The sequence below is a fragment of the Cololabis saira genome, chromosome 3 (assembly GCF_033807715.1).
Source record: "Cololabis saira isolate AMF1-May2022 chromosome 3, fColSai1.1, whole genome shotgun sequence".
In the NCBI taxonomy this organism is placed as follows: Eukaryota; Metazoa; Chordata; class Actinopteri; order Beloniformes; family Belonidae; genus Cololabis; species Cololabis saira.
Window position 1 is genome coordinate 13,518,184 of NC_084589.1, and position 25,776 is coordinate 13,543,959.

The window sequence follows — 25,776 nt, forward strand, 5'->3', positions numbered from 1 at the left end:
TTGAGAATAGGGCATTCCCACATCCCCGGACCCTGATCTTTTTGAGTAAAATAATCAAAACGGGGGAGCTAATGGAAGTCTGAACTCATGTAGACTCTGCTGGGATTTGGCTGTTAAAACAGCATCTCACGTTGCTGTTGCAGCCTCTGGCCAACAGTGATGTTTTGCCCTAAACAAAGTAAGCGTCCTTAGCTGCTGTGACCTATCTTTTACTGCTGACGGCACTTGTGAAATCATTTCTAGTATTTCGTTATTAGAGTCGGAACATATCGGTCTACATTTCTACAAACTAGGACATGCACACTGGTTGAAATCTGAGATAACAGCCTTCAATGCTTCATGGGTTCAGCTTGTTTGGCCCCAAACTTGGTCCGTATCTGAAGTTTTCTTTAGCCCCTATTCAGCTCTGAATGACAGCCTTTGACTCAAGGTAAGTGTGGATGCCTGAATGTGGCCACATATCCACCAGACATGGCAGAATACTTCATCTTCTTTGGTTATTTGGGCCACACCTACCGCTCACAACATGTCCCAATTCCCATGTCAAAGCTGTCATTGCGCAAGTGTGTTACTTGTCAGTGTCGTAACGGAGCTATAAGTGCCAAAAGGAGTGGAGATTAGACCCAAATGGGTCTACTGTGTAGGACTTCTCTTTCAGAGAGGAAGATTAGTGCTAAAATTCTCCTGATTTAACCCCTTTTTGAAGTTGTCCAGCGTCTGGATGAACAGCTCAATCTAATAACCGAATTTCTACTTTGAGCTGCTGTGGATGGGTTAAAATCACATTTAATGGCGGCCTGTAGAGATATTGCAGCAATGTTACAGTGAACTCAGCTAAGACCGAACCCAGAGACGGCGTGATCGATAACACGTGGAATATAATGAGGGTTTGGCCAAGATAGTTGAGACATTAGTCATTTCCCAGGATGACTAACTCAACCTCAGTTTTGTGAGAAAGCTGGATATGTGATTATCCACTCTCCAAGCCGTCCACGTGTTTAGCAGGCAGTTGTAGGTTTTAGCTCTTGTTTTAAAATGTATCCAAGCATTTGACCATCACTTCACGCTGCAATTTCTCCCGAGACATCCACCAGCTGCTTTCCAGCACAGCGGTGTTTACAAAGCAGAGCCGCTATACTGCTGCAGAGTGAGACAAGAGGTAACCCCCCCCCCCCGCCGGTGCAAGCTTAGAATATCTGTTAACTACGTGACGTGAATGATGGCGTTTGTGAAATGTCTGCTGACTTCAGGAGAGGATGAAAGCAACACATAAGCATGTTAATGAAGGAATTCCTTCTTATCCAATTTCTTCTTCATAATTTTCTCTGTCGAGATGCTTTTCATTTCACCGTGAGTGGTCCGTTTATAGCAGCATTGTTCCAGTAAGAGAGGCTGCATGCTGCGTCCAGTCGCTTTTAGTATTAGAGAGCAGGGGAGCAAATTGTCAACAGTGCAATCCACAAAGCCATATGTATACTAGAAGTTTCTATATTTAGAGAATGTGAAGCATTACCGTTGATCCCAAAAGCAGCAGGGGATGAACTTTGAATGCTTTGGCCATGTCTGTCTCTAAACCCTTTTGAAAGGTTGGTCTGGTTTACGGCACGTCCAAATCTGCGTCAGCTTTTAGGCTTATTGTTGCCGGTTCAGGTTCCCCGAGACGATGCCGAACACAGCTACGTTGATAACAGCCAGAAAAGGACAATTTCTTGTTTCTCACCTTGTCGAATATTCACAATAAACATTCACAGTACAGGAGAACAAAAGGAAGTGAACCCATACTTGAATTCGTTCAACAAAAGCTTGTTTGAGTCAGGAGTTTGCACAGCTGGAGTCCCGTTTGTAGGTGTGGTTGAGACATAAACAAGACTTTCAAACATTTAAAATTCACGGCTCATCAAAAGCTACTGATGTGATCCACACATCATAAAAAGGAGATCTTTAAAGACTTCAACCAAATAGTTGATCTGAAAAAGGGTACAAACTCGTCTCATACTGTTTAAGGTATTGGTCATTATCACAGTTAGACTGCTGCTCTTTCTAGTGGATGCCCAGCTAAGAGGACTCCTAGTGCACATGGGAGACTCATCAGTGAGTTAGAGTAAGTGAAAGCTTTGAAGAAATGAACAAGCAAACAGTTCTGTTGACAAGTCTAACATGTGTAGAGCACTGAAGAGGAAGGATGTCCATGACGGTACACCCCACAGGAAGCTGCTGGTCTCTAAAAGACTCTGCAGTGCAGCCAAAGATCACTTTGATAATCCAGAGCTGCAACCTGCTGTCAGAAAATTGACTTGTGACCATCATCATCACCATCAAAGAGCGGAGCAGGGAAATGGAGAGGGAGGGGCGGCTTGTGTTTGTGAGGGCCACTCTTGGCCAAGTGTCCCGTCGGAGCACTTCCATCAGCTTCTAACTGTGACACAGTGCGATCATCTGGCCCTGTTGGGTATTTATAGCCTTCAGTCAGCTCGCCCTATCTGAGCCCCACATACCCCCTCACTCTTGCCCCCGTCCCCCAGGCTTGGCTTGTGGTCCCTCCTCCCCTGACGGGAGAGCGGGCTGACGGATCCAAGCAGCAGGCGCAGCCTGTCAAAACTTTAAGACAAGGGAGAAACAGGAGCGTTCACCACAAACAAACTGGAGCCGCTCCTGTCCTCCTGACTCCCCGCCGGCCAGCCGTCCACTTCTTCACCTCCGCCGGCCTCCTGCCCAGCTCGTCTCTTAGATGAAGATAATACCCGGTAGGTCACCAGCGTCAGGTTGCCGTGTCTGTCTGCGTTTTAACTGTGTTCGCCCGCCTGCCTGCTGATCGTCGGAGAGGTTTTGCGCCAACGTGGAGCGAGAACGCTTGTTGTGATCTCAACGGGAGCCGATACTCAGACGGGACAGAGTCACAAACAGGAACCTTCTGCCACCGCTGCACGGAACGTGTTCCATATTTAAACCAGTCCGCGATGTAACCGACTTGAATTATTAGTACGTCCAGTTGGCTGCCCTCTAGTTTTGTTTCATTTGAGGACACGTTGATGGTAGTGGGGTCTGGAGCTTCCCTCCCTCTCTCTCTCCTCTGACGTCAGATGGTCAACAATCAGCAGTGATTTTATGATGAATGAATTTTGTTTCAAATCTTTCTGTCTTGTAGGGCTGGGCGATTTTGGACAAAAATAAAATCCCGATTTTTTTTTTTTCTCTGAAAACCCGATTTTCGATTTCGATTTCGTTTTTTTGGTAAAACTACAAAAGACAATGGAATAAATTGTTTCAAATATTTTATCTTTATTTTTAAAGAAAAATAACAAACAAATTTCCCTATTGGGAATGAAGTGTAATTGAAAGATACTGTAAATCCTCCTTGAGTTTAGTAAAGTGACAACATTTACAATTTTCTTGACCAAACAAAGATGACTAAACAAGCTCTGTCTGTAATGCAGCCAGCTGCAAAAAAGGAAAATCGATTTTCCGATTTTCCTTTTTTTAACATCGTCTTGATTAATAAATCCGATTTAGATTTAAAATCGATTAATTGCACAGCCCTACTGTCTTGTGTGTGTCAGAGAGACAGCCGAGTGTGTTATCCTGAACTATTTCAGCTTAAATGATGACCACCTGCCGTCGACCAGCACAACACAGTCCCACCGGAGTCACCGGAGAGCATCTGCTGTTGTTGTTGAAACTAAAACCTTTGAGTTCCTTTCTTTTCGCTGTGACGTCTTTGTTCTTCTTAATGTTTCACAAGTTCATGTGACGCACTGATCACAAGCTGTTTCCCAGACTTCAGAATGATTTTGCAATTTTTCCCTTCGAATATCAGACGAGGAAAAGTGTTAAGACATGCGCCAGTTATTGCTCTACCAGACATGACTATTCTTCAGAAATTACTTATAACTCAAGAATGCAGAGAGCGGGCCAATCGTAGGTGTTGAATACCGCAGAATGAGTCACTGATGGATGTCAGATCATCAGTAAAACAGTAAACCACAATTACCTTACCAGTCAACATGAGAAAATAGCTTGACTTAAATTTGAATTGCAGCAAAGGTTCAGACTCCAGCCATTTACTCGCACTTTACGTCTACTTTTATAAAGCAGTGTAATTATATTTTCTTTTCAACTAGACACAACATCACATATGCTTCAAAAGCTTCGAATTGCTACTTTATCACAAAGGAAGGATTTAATATTCAGGGGTTCATTTACTTTTCTTTCAAAATACAACACAACTTTGTGATTTTCTGTAAATTGACTCTTACATAACCAAATTATATATTTTTTATAAAGACAGGTAGATAGAAATGTATTTGAAACTCTTTGATGTCAGTTAGTGCTGTTGAATCCTGAAATTCTTCAGTTGGCAGCGTTGGTATTGTTAGTGGAAAAAGATCTGGAGACCTGAGCTAGAGTCCCCCTGGAGGGGGATCAGAACAGTCTATACTGATGACCCATACCAGATAGCAAAGAAGGTCTGGGTCAAACATTACGTACATCTGACGTTCTCTGGTCCACTTTGGACTTAATCGACAGTCTTAACTAAGAGTGAGTCTGACTGGCCAAACTCAGCCACAAGCCGAGGCCAAGCCTAGCCCCGACAAAAGTCGTCATACCCCACTAGCTAAGGCCAAAAGTCAAAAACATTTTGCCCACATATCAGAAGCAGTCCAGATTAAGCCAAAACGTGGCCATTATATGGAACGAGTACACCGTCCATGCTTCCATGTTTCCATGCTTGTCTCTTAAGTCGGCCTACAAGGGTGAGTTTGGACCTGAGGAAGTTTTGTTAGTGTAGTTTCCACAGTTGTGATATCATTGCATTGGTTAAAAGCTGTCCACAGTTTGTAACGATGGAAGGTTGAAACAGTACCATCAGAGGTGGTGAAAATAGTGGCAAGCTTTGTGTATTTGATGAAAAATCTTTACTGATGTGACAACATTTATTCGCGCTTTCTCGCGTAGAACTGCACTCGTAGAACCACAGCTGTGCCATAAAGGTTTGGAAATGTCTCAACATCCTGTGAAGCACCCCTTTTAGTCTGTCCAATCTTAAAACGTCCCTGCCACGCCCATGGCGCCTGGCTACCCCCGATTCCCCCCTCCTGGCAAAGGCCCACCTGTCATGACAGCCTGTGTCAGGATTTGGTAAAGGACTGGCAGGGAGGAGTAGAACACAGTGGGATTCATGTACAGTACATAAACTGAAAATGTCCTAAAAGAAAGCAAGAAGATTTGAAGAAGATGTGACAGGACAAAAAAAAGGGGGCATAGGACACAACAACAGCAAGGGGGACGCAGAGACAAAGCATCAAGTTTAGTTATTAAAGGCCTATAACAGGCCCCATTATTCAGCTGACCCAGTTTATTGGCTAATCAAGTTTAAACCAAACACAACTTCCGTTTATATCTGTCTCTCTCTCAGGCAAGATGAAAATGTGTGCAAAACAGGCATTTGTATCTTTGTCTGTTGTTTCAGATTTGACCTCATGAGGGAATGTTTTTATACTGTAAACATGACACTGAGAAGAGCTACTGAAGTGATAGACTGTAATATTTACACATTTCCAGTCAAAACAGATGATAGGCCTGTCGCCAGCAAACCAGCTGCAACCAGAAAGATCTAAGTGAACACATGGGAGGGGAGTAAGTCGACCTGGCCTCCGCTATACTCTACAACGCAGGACCTGTATGAATACACATGAATAAACAGTCCCTAGGTGCTCGTGAACCCCGTGTTTTCCCTGCACGGTGCCTGTGAAGCCCACTGGGAGTAGCAGGCGACTCTCGCTGCACCAGTTCCTTTGGGGTTCTTTAGTGATCTGTTTTCTTGAATAAACAAGAGTTAAAGATGTATGGCACTAGAAGAATGCAAGATAACAAGATAGCAATGTTGTGAAGATAAAAAAGGAAGTGTAATACATACACCTAAAAGCAAGTTAGCTGCAGGCTACAGAAACGCTTGCTAACTGCTAACTGTTAACTGTTAACTGCTTGTTAACTGGGTAACTACTATGTATAAGTTCAGAAACCTTCATATTTATCCGTTTGCTTATTTGTATGTTCCATCTATGCATCCATGTTATCTTTAGTAGGTTTAATACTCTGTGTTTTGATCTGTGGAGGTCACATTAGGACGGGAAGGAGCTTCGTGTGTGGTAGGTTTACCCTCTGCATTAGAGATTTACAACTTTGGAAGATTGAAAGTGTCAGTTTCTCTCCTCCGTGCTGCTGTTCCAAAGGTTCTTACATACAGCTGGAAGGGGATTAGCCTTAATTATACGAGGACACGGCTCCAAGCCTTCATCCAGGCTCGCGTTGCAGCGGCTCGTTTGCCCCAGAGTCACGTCAGTCTCATGTTTAACAGCACGGAGAGACAGCCCCGCCGTGGCTCCACCCTGAGGCTCTTTGACTATCTGCCGTTGTTCAACAAGTGCTATTAGCAAAGCTGCTTTTCATGCCCTCCTCCCACAAAACTGGTTCAGTTGGTCATGTTTGGCTGTAAACGGGATCCGGAGATCTGGAGAACACTCTTTAGGAAAGGTGTTATGTCATTATCAACAGTAGCCTACACATGGTAGTTTTTATCATTTTTTTTTTTTTTTTTTTAATCATTGTAGTTCAACAAAGTGCAAATTTAATCTTGATAAAAGTATGATATCATGATATTTAAAATAGCTCTGTCACACAAATGAGAAAATACCTGGAAGAATGTACTTTTCCTTTCATTTGGCTTAAATGGCATATGAAAAGAAACGGTCAAATATTTAACACCAAATACATTTTTTCTTTAAAGAGATCATTACCTCAGTATAGTTAAAATGTATCACTGAGGGCTAATGTTTGACTGACAATATTTGGCATCATTTAGGGATTCTCCAGGCACTCCCAGGGTCCAAAAACATGCCTGACTGGGAATGAACCGGAATTACAATATGAATATATGTATGTATGTATGTATGTATGTGTGTATATATATATATATATATATATATATATATATGCTCATATATTGTAAAAAAAAGTTCTTGCACTAGTGTTTTGCTTTTTTCCAGTTTGTAACAATATTTTTTTTTAACTGAAACCATTGGGTTTGATGTAGCCGGGGCAGGACGACGAGTTATTGCTCATGAAAAGTTATTCATCTTCTGGCTCCGTCATGAACGGGATGACGACCTCCCAGAAATCCCTCTGACAGGCCCAGCTACAGCCTTGCCACAATTCGTTGCGGATGTCTGCATCTTGTTCAAGTTGAAAAAGTGGTTGAGGAATAGATTCAACCTGCCAGAATTCAGATGGTTCTGGACATCCTTCCCCCTCATTCTTGGGAAGGGCTCACTGTGAGAAGAAAAAACGCAACCTGTGTCGTGACTTTAAAAAATCTCTTACATTTTGTCAGAGCTGTGATGACTATGGCCAGGGCCAGTGAGCGCCTGCTAGTGTTGGTGTGGTCCTGTGATGGGCTGGTAAACTGTCCAGGGGTGTTTCCCGTCTCTCATCCGATGGCAGCTGGGATAAGACGCAGCCTTGAACAGGATACAACGCATGTGGAAAAAAAAAAGAATAGTGGGAGCTGGTTTAGTATCATTTACTCTGACAGTCAGTTTCATATCCTTACGGCTAACGTTTGATTCTCCGAGATACAGAACAGTTTATGCAGCCTCCGTCTCGGTTGAACTGTGCTCTTCGGTCCAGTGCAGTCATGGGGTTTTCCTTTCACAGGCCGTCATTCTGCTCGATAACATCTCTGCCCTCTGTCCGCTCACAAGCACCTTGTCTCACGCTGTCACGTATTACAGCAGTGACATCTCAGCCGCATGGAGTTCCTGTTCAGTTTCATGGTAAACAACTCAGGCCTCTACATGCTTACAGTATGTAGGAAACAGGGATTCCTACATTCCCCTCTGACCATGTTGGAATGGTGTCATCTGAAAGGTCGTGAGGAAGGAGCGCAGCTGAGTTAAACTGTTGATCTCTGTGTTACACACAAGGTGTCTGACTCCACATTCTCCCGCTGAGCTTTGACCTTTTGTTTTTGTGGGTTTTGCCCTCCACAGACTGGCTGAATGAGCACGTCGGCCCCGTTCTCCCGGCAGCAGACGCTGTAGCGGGTCAAATCGAACTTGACGTGCTACAACTTCATGCTATCTGCCTTTAGACAAACACTTAGTGACGGCTGTTTTGCAGGACGGCGTGAATTGAAATTTTTTCATTTCATTTATTCCATTCATGGTATATATTATTAATAATAGTTGTACAAAATTCCATGAAGTGCACATTATCACCATGAAAGAAAAGGAGGAGGAAGAAGAAAACTTATGATACCTGCCCCTCTCTGTTAGTACAATTACGTTGACTTACTGAACACCAATCTATCTATACACATATTTATAACAAGAAAACAAACAAAAATACCACTCTTCTATCTATTTTTTTCTCTTTCTCCTTCTTCTTTTTTGTAGGACTTATCTTTTCTTTTTTAAACATTTTCTTAAGCTGATACAAACTTGTGCAACTATTCAGTTCCTTGCTTTGTCCATGCCATAATTTTACACCTGTAACAGAAATACACATTTGTTTTATGTTTAGCCTTGCAAAAGTATGTTTGAAATCAAGTTTAAGTCTGTTATCCTCATCCTCCAATCTGAACAAATTTTGTAACTGTTCTGGTAACGATCTATTTTTTGCTATAAACATTATTTTTAAAGTTTGAAGTTCAACTATATCCGCCATTTTCAACAAACCTGCCGAAATAAATAATGCTGAGATGAATGCTTTGCATAACTGGTCGCTAAACTGCCGGTATTCTCATGCGCAACAGGACGGACAGGTGGTTCTTTGAGCCAAATAAAAATCTCAGTACAGATTCTGAAGAAATGTTTTTTTATAAGCAATATATCCAGTTGTATTTTCCATGCAGTCCCACAACAACGCCCCTTTAGAGGTCCCAACAGTGATGGGAGGGCTGTGATGGTCGGGTCCTGGCACTGGTCGCCGCTTCGGCCTGGTCTGCGGAAAAGCCAAAATTCTTACTGGAAGTCCCACTTTGGGCCAGTTAAACTACTACTTACTGTACTCTATGTGTCGTTATTTTTTCTGGATTCATAAAGAAGAAGTGGTTTCTTTGGAATACGTTGCGGTCGTCGCTGTAGGACGGGTAGGCATTAGTCATTACGTAAACACTGAAATTGTTCCTGAGAGACTCATCGAAACCCAAAAACTGGTTTGGACGCCGTTTCCTGTGTCTTAAGGGAAAACTGAAAGCCACTTGGAGTTATTTATGAGTGGCATTGGAACCATAGAAACACATCCAGTCCTGTGCTAGGAGCTCATTTATCCCCCTTGTGATCGCCATTATGTCATCCATGACATCCATGTAACTCTTTAAAATGTCTTTAGAAATGTTCTCGTTTCAGATACAATTGTAAAGCACCACACCATTCAAGACTAGTAATTCATCCTGAACAAAAACTAATCTTGAGATGACATGGCAGCTCTTAAGTTTCACTCTGACTGGAAAAAAAACCCTCTTTTATACTGTTATCATGGATTGGTTAAAACTCTATAATATGATGTTTCTGTTGAAGCAACAAACACTAGAATCCCACAATGCAATTAACATGAAGTCACCTGTTAACTTTTGCATCTTCCATAAAGAGGAGGGCAGGGCACTTCCACTATCGTTCCCTAGATCACTGTTTGTGTATGCACTGCTCACACCTCTCAGCTTAGCCAGTCTGAAACAACACGGCCTCTGCGGGACGTTGTTTGGCATGTTTCTATCAAGATCATGATAAAGCAAGGGAATGATCTGCATGAGATGAGCTCGTATGGAGAACGGCTGAGACACCTGTGCACTAAGATGTGTTGCCACGGTGAGTGATGACACCTGATTTCTAGACTTGCTGGGGAGGAGTTTGTTTATTGGCCCGTAGAGTTTTCAGAATGATGAAGACTCAAGAAGACTGAAAGAAGGGTAGACGTTCTGTTAGTAGCTCTTCTATGCCTTACTGACTTTTGGACATTTGGACTTTCACTTTTGCACTGACCATGTGACAATTTATAGTCAGTATACTCTTGGACTGGAGAGGAAGAATTCAGACACCGCAAGAACATACAAACTAAAAAAAAATGGCCTGGCTGGCCAGCAAGTTTAATCCGGAGCGTTCGGGTTGTATAAGGTTTCCGTGCAAAGTAACATAATGAGTCATTTGCACGATTAATCATTAGTTAAAATACAATGAGTCATTTTCTTCCTTTATTTTTATTTAGGGTGTGTTAGTTTATTTCCTGTCATTTTAATGTTTTATTACACCCCTAATGTTTACCAGTTAATCACTTTAAGATATCACTTTCAGCCCTTTAACTGAAGTCTAATGTTTTGCGTTGAGATGTCTATTGTCAGAGTTCTCAGCTTCTCAGAGTTTCTCAGAGCTCTTACCGGGGACGCGGCTGGGCGTGGTTGCACTCTGCTGCCATCTTGTGGTCAAAAGAGAATATTCCTTCTCATGATGTTTTTCTTTCTACATCGAATCGGTCAGTTAGGGGAAACTCCTTCGTCTCTGCGGCTAAAAATACAGTTGTGACTCAGAGTCAGTTGCCGTTACCCCTCAAAAACACGGTGCTTTCCTGTTTATGGGTGTTGTCATGGAAACGGATCTCAAGTTCCCATTTTTCCCCAGATTTATATGGGAGGGTGAGACGGCATATGGAAACACCACATGTCTTGATGATGAATCACTGAATCACATGGAAAAATGAGGAACCAACCGTGCATGGTCTAGATTTGGAAATAAAGGTAGTTCCTTGTGTAGTTTTTTTTTTTTAAATTAAATATAAACTTTACAACAACAGCTCAACATTATTTTTGAAAAGTGACCCTTCTTATGGTCTATTAAGAAATGGAAAAAATAACATGAATAATGAGTTATTGTCTTTTCAGTTTACTGTCAATTAAAAAGGGCCTGCTCATTTATTTTGGTTCGTAGTTTAAAATTAAATTCCTTAATTAAAAATGCTCCATTACAGTGTTGTAGAACTACTAAGGCAAAAAAAGTATGCAGTAAACGTATAATTACCATTCAACCGTTAGTGGGGAAAAAAGAAAGAAAACCAAAACATGTTGGTGGTTATAATTTCCTCTAAACTTAGTCTCTTCAAGGTTAATGGCTTGAGAATGATATTTCACACAGATCTGCCAACACAGCGATTTGCTCACCAGACCTGAACACTAGTAACCATTTCAGATTAAAATAGTAGTTTAAAATGTTTAGCTTTGATTCAAAAAAAAAGTTTTCTTTCTCTCAGAATGTCTAATTTTGCATGAATATTCTTATTCTAAAACTGAACTCTCCTGTTCATTGCTGTCTCCTGCAGAGGGAGACACTTGCTACGTTAACTAGTCTGATTTGTGCCAATGTGTTTGCAGCCCTTATAGCTAATTACTTCCCATCACCCTGTTGCATTCGAGCCCCCAAATTAAACGTTTGTGGGCAGATGTGGGACTTTCCACAGAGCTCTCTGAAGTGCTCGTCTATTTTAAAACTCAGCTGCCGGTCCTGCTCCAAAAGCTGGCCGAGTCAGAGTTTAAACTGTCCTTTCAGCTTCATCGTTAGGTCTAATTCTGACGACAGGCTGGAGCTCCAAGACGATAACACATAGCAAAGCCATGAGAAATAAACTTAGAATTAAGATGAGTATCAGCATTAATTAGTATCAGCTTTTAACATTCTTATTCTTAGACATAAATGGAGCCATATTAGTTCAATTATGTATAGTCTTATTAAAATGTATTAATAAATGACTGGAAATAAGAATCATATGAGTTTGAAAGTGTCATGTTTAATATACCCAAATAAAATTTTACAGAAATGCCCCGTAATACAACACTTCAACACATTTAGAGTTGTAAACTCGGTAGTTTTTTATGCCTTTGACAAAAAGCCCAGCTGCACTTCACTTAATTTACTTTTTGTTAAATGTTTGAGTCTTCTTCCAGTTGTTTTCGAGTCTTATAATATGGTTTCATTAGAATTGTTTATACTTTTACAGAAGTTTAGATCAAACTGCATTGGATCTTTTGTAAATTTGAACTTGGCGAAGGTGGTCGCGTATCCAAGGATCTCTCTCACCATAACATCGTATGAGTGATTTTCCAGAAACATTACCCCTCCTGCTCTCTTTTTTATCTGTGCTCAGCATCTGATGAGCTAATCCTGGGTGTGTTTAGGCTGTTCTTGGGTTTATTAACATTCTTCTCTAAAGGTGTGGCGACCACTCGCTCCAGTAAGTGACTACACGTTCACCTGAACTCACCTAAAGTCTCCGGGGGCTGAAAAGGGAAGGGAGAAGCGGGTGTTTGGAGAGTAGAGAGCTGTAACCTTATACGGGAGGGCTGATGCATTCGGCAGCTTTGTCATCCTCTACAATGGAAGGTGTTTCCTGTCCTCCCTCTGTCCAAAGCATATATTTTCATTTCAGTTCAGCACTTTCAGAAACCATAATGACACATTCTTAGAATTCTTTTTCGCTCTCATTCATTCCCTCATTTCTCTGCACAGGCTTCTCCTGTTGTCCAGTTGCTGCGAGATCAAGTATGCTATAGTTTGCATGGATTAGACGTGCAGGACCTCAGAAACTACATGTTTCTGCTCACATTTATGCAGGTTTTAATCAAATGTATATAGTTTACAGATACATGTCATCGTTAAATATCAACATTATACATTTTCAACAGCCCTAGACCAAAATAAATCGATATCAAAGGGGGGACTGAATAAATACAGATGTAACTGTCACATTTTATTCTACATATGAGGTCATGTGAAAAAGAAAAAGAAAAACTCTTTAAAGTCTAACATGTTACATTTCATGATAAAATAGCTTTAAAATAATTATCTGATATTATATGAACTACAAAAACTCATAAAGTGTAAAGACATTGGCTGAAAACCTAGTAACACTGGTCTCAGATTGGTTTGGAAATGCATTAAACATAACTTGTGCAAAAGGATTAACTTTCTTTTTCACGCACGTGTAGAAGTGTATAAACGGTCGATTTCATTATACTCCACTGACTGCAAAGCTTTACACATTCCCAGATAGCAGTGAGAGTTCGGCTCAAACATTTGCCAGGCCTGCAGTTTTCTTTGGCCGACACTAAGTCTTAAACGATGCTGTCGATTCAGGGAGCGTGGCAAACCCGAGCACTCACTCACGTATCCTCCAGGAATGGAGTAAAATAGCATTTTCCTTGTGCACTTTGGCTCAGAGATGGCCATCTCAACACATAATGTCATCCGTGTCAAACTCAGTTTATTGCATTTGGGTCACGTCGGACCAGTATAACTTAGCTCTAAGTGTGAAAGGTTGACCAGCTAAGGCCCAAGTGTGTCTGGGTTTGTGGGGCTTGTGTTTCAGTCAGTGAAGCTGAGGGTCACACCGGTTTGTGGTAATAAACCGCGATGTAACGCTGTGTTATACTTAGGTTAACTGCCGTTCTGAGCTACAGTAAGTCCACGCAGCAATAATGTGAACATGACAAACACTCTGCAGCAGTGGCTTGTATCTCAGTTTAGCTTGTTAGTCATTACACCTATTTTGAACTACATTGGAATAACTTTGCATACTGTCAAGCTTCAACCAAATATAACTCTGCAGTTATCACAAGGAGAAAAATGAAAAAGTTCCAGCATCCATCAGCTAATGGTCGGTTAAAAACCATCAGTGCTGATCTCTGGCTCGGAGCCAGACCAGATTAACAAAGATCATGGGAGTTCCCCCGTCAACAAGCACTTGACCTCTAGCTTCTGTAGTTTTCAGCAGCAGTCTTGGATTGTTTGCTAGACAACACAAGAGCATCATGGGAAAAGCAACAAACCTGCCAGTGGTGCAAACTCCAATTTAAGAAGGAAAACACATCCACCCCATATTTTCACTGCACTTTCTCTACTCTTTTTTCTGACGCCAAAGAGCTCCATCTGGTTTTGATGAGGCCAGATGAGGGCGCAGAGTAATAAGCATGTTGAGAACTTAATGATATGTCTCCTTTTTGGAGGAACAATCTCATGACTAAGATGTTCCACACTTTTCTGCACCAGTGGCCGTTCGCATCCACATCCGCGTCCCCCTCTCGCATTTCCCATGAGATCTAGAAGCGAAGCTGGAGAAGGTGAAAGCTCTGCCGCCGCAAACATCTCAGTAGCCCTCCGCCTTTTCCATTTTCCAATAGGATTTACTGAGAAGACATTTTACTAATTAAGACCTCAAATCAAACAACTATAAATATGGAACTGCCACATACGTATAATTTTCAAGACGTGAAGGGTTTTACGATCAAATCCCGTTAAGTGTTGAATTCAGTATGTGGTACAATTCCTGCTCTATGTTAGATTTAGATGTGTACCCACATACCACACCTTAATTCCCTGGCTTGCCTAGACATTGTAGAAAGATAAAGGTGTGTCTCCAGATTTGCAAACGTGGCTAAAAGTGAGTCAACACACAGCAGCTTGACAGACACATACTCAGGTCCACGCACATTTCATGTCCTCGTGTTGGGGCAGGTTGTGCTGAGAAACCCTGTCCTCAGGAAGGTTGCTTTTATTAATGCCTTGTATAGTGAGAACAGACAGGGTGGAGGAATGAGATACATAACCGCCCTAAGCCGGAGGAAAGAGGTGCACTCGCTCTACGGGGGGATTTTATGGAGAACGCTCTGAGAAACTGGGGCTCAGTACTCGCCCTCGAGAGATGGGCCCATGTGCTGGAATGCACTTTTAAAGCAAGAATAAATCTTCCATTTGAACCCAGTGAACCCGTTATTAGTTCAAAACTCCCAATAAGTTTCAATTTTAGTCCTGGTTTGAAACTTCTAAATAACAGATACATAATCCAGATGTAGTGCCGTTTGGCTGCATTTGTGCTCAGCGGCTTCCAAAGAAACTGCAGATCAAAATACTAATTACGCGTACCAAGATATTTTCCCATCTCTCATGATCAATATTTCACCGAAAAGAGGCATTTTGGTTAATCAAGGGGCCTGACCCTAGACGTCTGATGGATATAGATTGTCAGTCAAAGTGGGAATAATTACAGGCACAAGCCCATGCCATATATGTTCAGGGTGTGTTCTCCCTCCTCCCCTACAGCAGCCCTTCCCAAACACTCTCATCTCCTGTCTCCTCCCTTTCTTCATGAGTGATTCCCGGTAGGGGAATGTGTGAATAAGTAATGATTAATGTGAGATGTAACAGATGCATGTGTGTGTGTGTGTGTGTGTGTGTATATATATATGTATGTGATGACTGAATTTTCTTTATTTTGAGCTATTTAGACTCCTGTACATGTTTTATTCCCAGGAAAGCATTTAAAAATGTTAATTAAACTGCTACTTAAAGCACTTTTAAGCATTAAAGCCAACAGCTCCAACTTTTATGACATTTTATTACACCCTGCGAGCTTGTGTCTGTATTTTCTTGCGCAAGCTGTCGATAGTCCTTGCAGGTTACAACACCTCGTCCTTAACCGCCACTCCCTCTTCCTCTGCTCGCGTCGAAAGGGGAAGGGGTGTGTCGAAAGCCCTACCCAGTGTGTCCTCCACACTCTACCGCCACTAAATACACATTTGAAACATCACACACAAGGACAGGCCCGGACTCCATAGCCCACAGGCACCATTAGCTCTGAAAGGATTACAGTGACTGGTAGAAAGGAAAAGGGAGGAGAGAAAAACACAAGAGGGAAAAACCAGAAACCCATGAGGGAGGTTGGAGGTTAAGAGAGGATAGAACGGGAGAGAAATCATAGGTTTGGGAAGAGATTATTGGATCGTGGCCACAGGACTGCAAACTCTGGGACGAAGTGAAGGTTTTAAACACCCGGACAGAAGAGAGAAAGGCTCGAGGTCCTACCAACGAGGAAGGATTTCTTTTTTTTATCATTAGGAATATCTTTTTGTGAGCTGACAAACAGTGAAAATGACTTTTCAGCAGCAGCAGAAGAACAGGAATTTCTCTACTGACAGCAGAGAGAGGACGCCTTCAGATGAAGGTTATTACCAAGGGATGCTGAAGGCGACGGACGGCAGGAAAGGTACCAGCATGCTTGCAGCTAATGGAAAAGAAAAACTCGATTGCAAGCCCTGATCTCTGTCTGTTTGTACCTACACATGCCCCAGGGCAACATGGAAGAAGTGGGAGAAGTGCTCAAGTTGCAGATTATTTGTTTGGAGACTTAAGAGGCTTACAGTATATTGAGGCTTGATTTTTCAGCATGTTTTACATTGAGATTTTGGTGGTGCTTTTGTTGCCTTCACAAGCTTGCATTATGCCTGACTGATCATTTCCAGTCCATGTAATAGAAATACAGTTGGTCTGGTCAGTGCTGTCACAGCTGAGTGACCGAAAGGAGCATGCTCTCCCATAATGCATCAGCAGCGTCCTCTCTTTGTATTGGTCAGCAAAGCTCATTCATAACTTTTAGCGGTGCAGCATGTGTGTGTTTGGGGGCGAGTGAGTCACTATGGCTACCGTCTGTGTGTCTTCAGTTGTTGCTAGAATGAGCGGTACACTCATTTTCATTCAGACTGTTCTTCCTTTTTCCAATGAAGGTCTAAATTAAACTTCCTTGCTTAACTCCATTAGTCATTACTGCATTGTTAATGCCAGTAAATCTGACCCTGTCACCAAAACAGTAATTTATAAAGAGGTGTACCGTAATGGATCTATCCAACTGTGGGTCCTTCACTGTGCATCATATAACCAGCTAAATAATGGCTCTGCCTTCATCACAGAAATACATCATCCCTGCAGCCAGAATTTGCAGACCTTTGGACGATGAACAATGAAATGAAGAAGAACTAGATCAATTTTCTAGACACTGGAGTCAAAACGCAGAGCCACAGATGTTGGAGGACAACGCATCCACTCAGGAAATCAGATTAGTTTCATGAGAACCTGACACTGAACCACGTTTGTTTGGAGCACCTTAGACTTGGGAGTCTTGCAGTTTTATGAAATATCAGAGACAGACTATGAATACAGGCTGCTTCTCTGTATTCCCGTAGCCAGACTCTCTCCCTGCCCCGCTCGTATGCCTACTGCAATGTTGGAAATCTGGCAATGTTTTTAACGTGGTTAATTGCTCAAAGGCAACCAAAAATGCATTATGTCTGTGCCTATTTGTGTTGTTTATCTCCATTTAAACAAACTGCTCTCTGTTGGCCCGATTAGTGCGGTCCAGTTAAGCTGATCTAAGATCTGTGAGTCAGCGTCCTTGGCAGACACACCCCCTCAATGCCACAGCAGAGCAGGCCACTTGTTTTCTCATGATTCTCAAATCTAATTTTATATGACATTTGCCTTTATAATTAGTGTGTGGTTTTATTTCCGCAATACCAACACTTCATATGTTTTTAATCAGGAGGCACTGCATACATGTGGTATGAGAGGTTATTTTGACTTAATGTCAAATGCAAAATAAATATTAAGTTAATGTAGGCTACTTCCTGCTGAAAGAAAGTTAAAAATTAAACTTGATCTCAGTACTTCAGTGAGTTTACCTAGTCACGGTACTACTGTCTAATATTGCTCTTGACTTTTGTGCATTAGGAGACCATAAACTTCACAGCTCACGCAACAGGTGTCACATGTTACAATAAACTGTTTGTGTACAGACATGTGACACCTGTAGCTCGCTGCATATCTGTTTACATATCAACCTTAACTACAGAAGAAGCAATGATACCGTGGAGAGTTGCTCATTTTTGAAACCATAACATTCAACAGAAACAGGAAAGCAAAGGTCAATATGAACACCAGGTTAATTCAAACTCATGAGGTGAAATCCCAGTCTTTCTCTTTTTTTTCTCTCTGCCACATTCTGCCAGGGCTATTTTCTCACATTTTCAGGGCCCTGTGTAGGATTCTGTTAAAGGGCTTAATTTGTAAAACCCATTACAAATAGGGAAGATCTAGCCCTTTATGATGATCTATAAGTATGATACTATTAAGAAGAAATCTGCCTAAATTTGTGAATCTAAAGCCTGAGTGAGCATGACAGCATAGAACAGTTGGTTAAAAAGAAGAAAAAAGGTGACAAAACCTTTTGAGTTCATAACCCACATTTCTGAAAGAAGCTACTATTTATGACTTTATACATTTGCAGAACCACAGGGGTCACATAGTTCGACTCAAGACCCAGTGGCGTCAATGAAAATGTTTGAGTGTCTGTATGGGGTGTCCATAGCAACGCAGTTCCAAAACACATGTGCAGTCTCTGACTGTATCCTGAAAAGAAAAAAAAATAGCCTCCAGGTTCAAATTTGATGTTGGTTTTAATCGCTGCCCTTTGCTTTTCTTTGCTGGGTGAGTCACTACATGGAGACAGTCAGTCACTCCCCTTCAAACCGATAAGAACAAGGACCTTGTTTTGCGATCGTGGGTCCGTCTGGCATTACGTGAATAGAATTGCAGAGTGAGTCAGTGAAAGAGAGTTTATTATTAAAGACATCCAGTGATAATAAGTAGAGTGGTTAATGAAGCTGCGATTGTTGCATCTGGTCATTCTGGTAGTAAAACTGTTGAGTGAACCTTACTTCCTTGATCTTACATAAGACTTGGAAACAGACAATTCCAACCACTGCATCCATAATAAATGTTTTATGAATCTCTGTGTGGTCCCCCCCCCTAAATACACAACACTAGGTGCGTATATTCTGGCATGTTTTCGTAATGGGTGTATTCCACACCTAGACCATGTTCTTTCTTGTTGGGAAACAACACCCTCTTAATAGTCAGACCATGACATACCATACTCTAATCACGCAGTACCTCTACGCTTGAGTGAATATTTAACGTTTGAAAAGAACTCTTTCATCTTTGTTGCGTTTCCAGAACACGCTGGCAGTTAAATCCCACGGTGAGACATGTGATCATAATCACAACATTATTCAGACAATGGGGCTGACGCTGCCGTCGATGAATGTGCTCTGATGCAAGCATGCACGGGAGCGTCAGAGGTGTCTCTGACAACATTTGTTTATCTGACAGAAACCAAATGAGTCCAGCGTTCTGGACATCTGTTTATTCTCAATTTTCTGCTTTCATTTTGCATGTGTGTATTGTTGGTGTCGGACGTTTAACTGCAATGTTTCTGTGTTGCAGATGAACGAGATCGAGTACAAAAGAAGACCTTCACAAAATGGGTTAACAAGCACTTGATAAAGGTAAGAACTTGGTTTTTTAGGTGTTTTTTTGTGTGTGGGGGGGTGTGGGGGGGTAGGAACTGAAGCCACACTGAAGACCATAAATCAAAGCAGCACAAGTTAACGTATGCAATTGTTTTCCTGAAGGATTTCGTTTAGTCTTTAGCTCAGTCACTCTCTTATCTATTCTTCCACCTTTACCTTCTTGGGTCTCCTGGTCACCTCCATCATGATGTTCACTTTCTCTCTGTGAACGAGGTTCACCACTAGTGATGTGTGACATAAGGTAGTGATGGGGGAGTGATGGGGAGGCTTACCAGAAGCCCAGTCTGTCATCGGCTGAGAGGGTGTGTAAACCCTCTATTGACACTCTCAATTACCTCACTTTCTTTTCCTGCACTATTCCCCTGATCTCTTTCCAAACCCAGGCCCACCAAAGGTGAACAGGTCAGGAGGGTAGTCAGGGGACACCTGACTCCTCTCTCCACAGGCCCTCATAATGGCTGAAACGTGACGACCCATAGCTCAGCACCTCTTCCTTAGAGCATTAAAAAGGTTCCCTCCTCTGCCGTTTTTTTCTACCAGGGAACTCCCACTAGCAGTATTACATTCAAAGCTTTATGACGTTCCACATCATTCCTACATTCAATCCACAGACGGGCCATTAATTTATTTAAAAATGGAACAAGAGGGGAAAAATAAGCAAAGTGAGAGTGTTTCCATCGCAGTGCGCTGCTCACGTGCTCTGGTACCCCTGTGTGAGCATGTCCTGCAGTCAGTGCCTCCCTTTTGTGTTCACGATGAATGTGCAGCGGTGAGTCATAGACATCTGGACTCACTTAGCTCACTCAGAAAAGTAAATTCTGGTCCAGGCCCAATGCCCACGGTGGTGGAGGCCAACAGTAGCACATGTGCTGTGCAGACTGTTGGGTCTGGACTGGGTGGCTCCCCTCTCTCAGACCCAGTCACAAACTGAAAGGCCTTCATGGAGAGTCGCATAACTGCTCACATCGGGATCATCGTGACCCTTTGAACATAAAAACTTAAAAGTCATGGCTGACTTTGTTAGTCCGTCATAACCTGATTACATCTCTTGAACTGTGCTGCTCAAAGGAGATACAGAGATACTGAGACACACTCCATGTTTTGTGAGTGGAAAATGTGATATTTAAATTCGAGTAAAAGTTCACATGCCCGTTGGAGATTATTTATCATATGAAAACTTCATGGATTTACTGATGGGTTGAGTGTTTGTAGATTCATTTTACCTTAGATTATATGACTATTATGCAGTGCAGCAAGAAAAAGAACAGCATCGCCATCTAGAGTCAGCTATGGAGAATATCACTGAAGAAAAAGGCGGAGGCCTGGTTGGGAAAGCTCTGCAGCTGAATCTGGAAGACTGAGGTTCAAACGATACATGCATACAAACTAAAGGCAGAATGCACACATGCAGAGCTGTAAAGTTGTTGTTCTATACTCAGTAGAGTTCAGCTGCAGGGCATACATCTGTTCTCTCATGGATCCTTGCATTTTCTTTAGCAAACTGCGGCCAAATCTGAGATACCAGGAACAGTCCCAGATGGCGTCAACATATAAAACTTTAAGCTTTGGGGCTTTTCTGGTTATAATTTCCAGCTTTGAAGGCTCTCAGAGCGGCTTTTTTTGATAGCGTCAAAGCAGTATGTAAGCCAACATCTACCTTTCAGCACTGATGCTACAGCTGATCACGTTGTATACAACCATCACCTCCTTAGTATAACATAATTGAGGGGTGGTGAGGGAAGGCTTTTCACCCATACACATTTGGAGTCCAACAAGCTGCATGAAAATAGCAGCACTCATCACTTACAGATGAACAAATACATGTCATGTCCGTCACTGTCATGTGATTTTTTTAAATTTAACTATGTGAGAAGGTGACAATCTGGAAAAAACATTGTGAGCAACCCCTTAGATATTTCTAAAAAAGATTTACTGCAGTGGTGCAAATGTTATTTTATTCTGTGTGCTATAAAGTTGAAGGGTTTTAAAACTTGTGCACAGGAAATGTACTTGTATGGAGTGCTTGCACCTCTGCATACAAGGTGGAGCGCCTCTCAGACGGTCTAAATGGATGGTTACGTGAGCTTGGAGTCCCTGCCAAGAGAAATCAGCCACTGTTGTAACTTGCTTTAAAATTCACGCTCATTCCATTTTCGGGCAGAGACCTCCTCTTCCCTCCCTACCAAACACACCCAGACGCTGTCTGCAGCACTGCTGCCTTTTCTCTAGAACTTAGACTGGGTTATTTATTCTGTGTTTCTTTCTTATTTATTTTCAAATCCTTTTAATACCCATGTTTTTTTCTCCTTCCATCATCCCTCCTCACCCTGCAGTGGAAGGTACAGGTAGGTACGAGTGCACTAAAGAGAAACTGGGAGGCGGCGTGTCTGAAGTGCCGATGCTCACACCCTCCTCACTTGTTTTTGTCCCAGCTTTCTCCCTCTTATCCAGGCTTGAGTTTTCTGGCAGCATCCCAGCATTTTCCCATCACCCCACTCACTCGCTTCATTGTCTGGTTGCAGTTGCACCACACCTCTGTTGTATTAACTCGACAGTCGGTTTTGCCTGTTTGGTGCTTGAAATAAACTCAGTTTTAAATTTAAATTCACTTATATTCACCTGTATAGATCTGTCTTTTTTATTAGTTTGAGTGTTATCTTTCACTTGCCAAGCCCGACAGCTGCTGTTTGGCATCTGGAGCAGAAGCCGGGCTTGGCTCCTTACGGCTATGCATTCCTGACCTGGGTAGAACTGGCGTGGTTCACAGAAAGCACAGAATGCTAAATAAGTTTTACATAAGACCACTGCATTTGAAATGATGTTTTTTTACTTAAAATATTTGCTATTGATGTAGATTATTTGACTTAATTCAATCATTCAATCACCGTGTTGGATTTTCCTGTGTGCACAACATCTGAGAAATCAAATTAAGGAAAATGCATTTGCAGTATGTTTCACGTTGCTCCTTGTAATGTGCCCTCTCTGTTTTGCTTTTCTTGCCACAGTCACAGCGTCATGTGACAGATCTGTATGAAGACCTTCGAGATGGACATAACCTGATCTCACTGCTGGAGGTCCTCTCTGGAGAAACACTGGTGAGTGCAGTCTGGACGTCAGAATGATGAACGAGCCTGAATGTGCATCTTTTTTTTTTTACCTCAAACCAAGTGGAGGAACACAATCTTGACTTTGGTTCTAAAGAGGTGAAACACAACCCCCATGGAAATTGTCAATGTATTGGAATTTAATAAATATTTATGTTATTTTATCATAATAGAAATCAAAAAAGAAGGGCTAGATGATAAGATGAGTACTCTTTAATCATTATAGTGAATCAAAGTAACCCACATTCTTGTAGGATTGCAGAAAAATATATTGACTCTTATTAATCCTTCTATTTTTCCCATTGATTATTCTTTATTCCCATTAATATACAAGTAAAGTTTACAACTTTGAAACTTTCTGAAATTTTACAACCTTTACCCTGACCAACTAACCATCCTCACTAGCGCTTTAAATAACTTTTCTTGATTTGACCTGGAATAATATCCCTTTGGGGAACAACAGGAACAATTTCATTACAATTACAGGCTAACCTGAACTGAACTTTCCTGACAATCTTTTTCACTAGCCATCTTTCTTTTTTGTTTTAATTGAACTTGGTGCTTGCAGCTTCCACATTCATTCTAAAACCAGCTAAAGGCAGCTGGTCTTTTCCGCGGCTGCTGCTGCTGTACGTCATCGCTCCTTCCACCAGCTCCAGCTCTGCTCATCCTCTCAGTGCTCCATAGCTGTAACACTCTAACTCCAGTTTGGTCTGCGTCTGAGTCTGTACTCCTATCTGATCAAGGGTTCTTGTTCTTCCTGCTCTTCTTCCCATCTCTCTCCGGTTTGCTTTCCTTTAACCTTGGTGTGCTGTTCTTTGCCATCTGGCCTGCTCTCCTTCGCACTGCTCTTGCTGGTGCTAGACGAGGGAGAGAGACGTGGTCAGGAGTGTACGCTTGGTGAGTGCCTTTGTAACTTACACTTGTCATCCTGATCCTGACCCACACTCCACCAGCTATACGGCTCTGCATGGCATCCACAGACCTCCCTCATGGTCATTCATACGTCTTCATCTTTTTTGGTTCTCTCATTTGCAGCCTTGCTTTGAGCAATTTGCTGAAAAAAAATTGTTGAGCTTCTTTTGGTGAATCTTTTTTTCTTTGCTTCAGCATTATTTTCAGGCCTTTGAATTATATATTATTTTGGACATACGGCATTTACAGTCAAAAGATATGATATACACTAAGCATCATGTGAATTCATCTCAGCTTGCTGTAATATACTGTAGAACTATAATTTTGGTGTAAGTAATGCTAATTCACAGGTATAATTCATTATCTCCTTCATTTATTGGATGTGGGTGAGCAACAGGACTCAGGCATTGAAAGAAGTTACATCATGCATCAAGGATATATGTATTGATACATGTATTAGATTTACCACGGAAGGTCAGAAGTAGTTGCATTGAGTCTTTGTAGATTTAGGGGTACCGGTCATGTGTAAGGGCATCAAGCCAGGAGTAAGATATCAAGTAGGTGTCACAGAAGGGTTTCAGGTGAAAGTGGGACTGCATCAAGTATCAGCCTTGAGCTCCTCCTTGTTTTGAGGGTTAGATTAATTCAGATAAGGACAGATGGAGTCAGGAAGGCGGACCCTGAGGTTAAGATGGAGAGATTGAAGATGTTGATATTTTCTCCAGGGGTATTAAGAATGGACAGGGTTCAAAAGAAATACATCTGAGGAACAGTCAGGGTTAGTAATAAAATAAGAAATTCCAGGGGGAGATGGTTTGGACATGTAAAGAGGACAGATCCTGAATACGTTGGAAGAGGGCTGCTGGAGATGGAGCTACCAGGCAGTAGAAAAAGGGAAAGGCCAAAGTGGAGATTTCAGTACTTCTGAAAGAAGAACTTTACAATTCACTCCATATTTCTTCCTTTTGCTAAATGTTTCTTTGTTTTGGTTTCAGTTTGGTTTTGTTTTGTTTGTTTTTTTACATCTTTTAAGTTTGATTGGATGCTACCCTCACCTCACCAAAAGTACCATCCCTGACAGTTAGCAGAAGCACTGCCCGTACTGTAACTTTACTCTCCTTCCTGCTCCACAGCCAAGAGAGAAAGGCCGCATGCGATTCCACAAACTGCAGAATGTACAGATAGCACTGGACTTCCTCAAACACCGGCAGGTATGATGGATCAAATGCTGAGCATGTAATTGAAATGTCTTATCATGAGAAAAGGAATCCGTTCATACAGATGATGCTGTAATCATTAGAAAAACAAACTGCTTTGTTTCCACAGGTCAAGCTGGTGAATATCAGAAATGACGACATAGCAGATGGGAACCCCAAGCTGACGCTGGGATTGATATGGACCATCATTCTCCACTTCCAGGTCTCCTCTTCTGTCAGTGTCGCGTTTTATTTTATTATCAGCCTCATCCTCTGTCTCTGGGATCTCAGCTGCGGTTTCCCCCATCTCTCTGGATCGGAACGGGCTCTGCTCTCCGAAGATTCCTGTCCAGACGACACTTTCTAATCAAAACATATTCACTCATAAAACCCATTCTTGCTAGTAAAAACACTAACACACTATCTTTCATTGCCTTATATTGAACTGCTCATGTAACGAAGCTCTATCAGGGTGTGTCAGTGTGAGTCACTCTCGCCCCCCATCCCCGAGGGATAGGTGTGTCCCGTGGAGCTCGCAGTTGTTGGCACGCTTCGCATGCAGCCACATCCCTGATAGTCTGTCAGAGCTGCCATCCAGGAACCCCTTTGGCATCAGGATAATACTCACAGTTTGGCCCCCACCCTTATAATGAACGCTTAAGGTGCCCCTGGGCAATTTCTAAACCTAGGCTTCGTTCCTGAAGCCAAGTATGCATCACGCTGACAAGCAGAGGTGATAAAGAGGCAGTCATGACCTGAAGATACAATCTGTTAGAGACGAAAGAGGAAACATCAGGGAGAAGCTGTTGTCAAGGAGGCTGAGTTTGTTTTTTAAATGCGACTCCTGCTCCTCGTGTTGACGTACATGTGCAGAAAGCCGCTTTGTGCAGAAACATCTGCTTAATGAATAAAATGTAACGTGATGCATTGTGGCTGCCGGTGAGTCATAGAGGCTCCATATCAAAGAGCAGTGGAATAAGTCTTGCCTTTAGTCATGTAATGTGGTGTTTAACCCTGCAGGTACAGGCGGATTTCCATTAATCAGTTGCATTTCTAAAGTAAAAGTGGGATTACTACTATGAGATGAGCAACAGCAATTCAGTACAATGCATCAAGACAGTAATGTTTGTACTGTGGTTAAAGATGTTTTTTTCATGTAAAAAAGATTACTTGTTTAATTGTAGGCTTTGTTTTATGGCCTGGAGGTATGCAAAGTAGAGCATAAGGACAGGAGAAATGAAATCTCCTCGGCCTGACTCATGTTTTCACCCCTAATCATGAAATGCTAACTCATCTGGACACAAAATCCACAACGCCTTCTTCC

At 42.1% G+C, this 25,776-nt stretch overlaps 1 protein-coding gene across 10 annotated transcripts in view; it reads left to right on the top strand.

Annotated features, from left to right (window-relative positions):
- plecb (plectin b) overlaps positions 1-25,776 on the top strand; it is a 145,865-nt gene that overhangs the window by 87,102 nt on the left and 32,987 nt on the right. For 5 of the 10 annotated variants that reach the window (XM_061716304.1, XM_061716309.1, XM_061716311.1 and 2 more), the window contains exons 2-5: positions 19,152-19,213; positions 22,243-22,332; positions 24,390-24,467; positions 24,583-24,687. In XM_061716304.1, coding sequence (XP_061572288.1) covers positions 19,152-19,213; positions 22,243-22,332; positions 24,390-24,467; positions 24,583-24,687 — 335 coding nt within the window. Of the gene's footprint in view, positions 1-2,600; positions 2,745-15,630; positions 16,081-19,151; positions 19,214-22,242; positions 22,333-24,389; positions 24,468-24,582; positions 24,688-25,776 lie in introns of those variants that run through there. The other 5 variants (XM_061716305.1, XM_061716303.1, XM_061716312.1 and 2 more) reach the window with 4 other exon arrangements.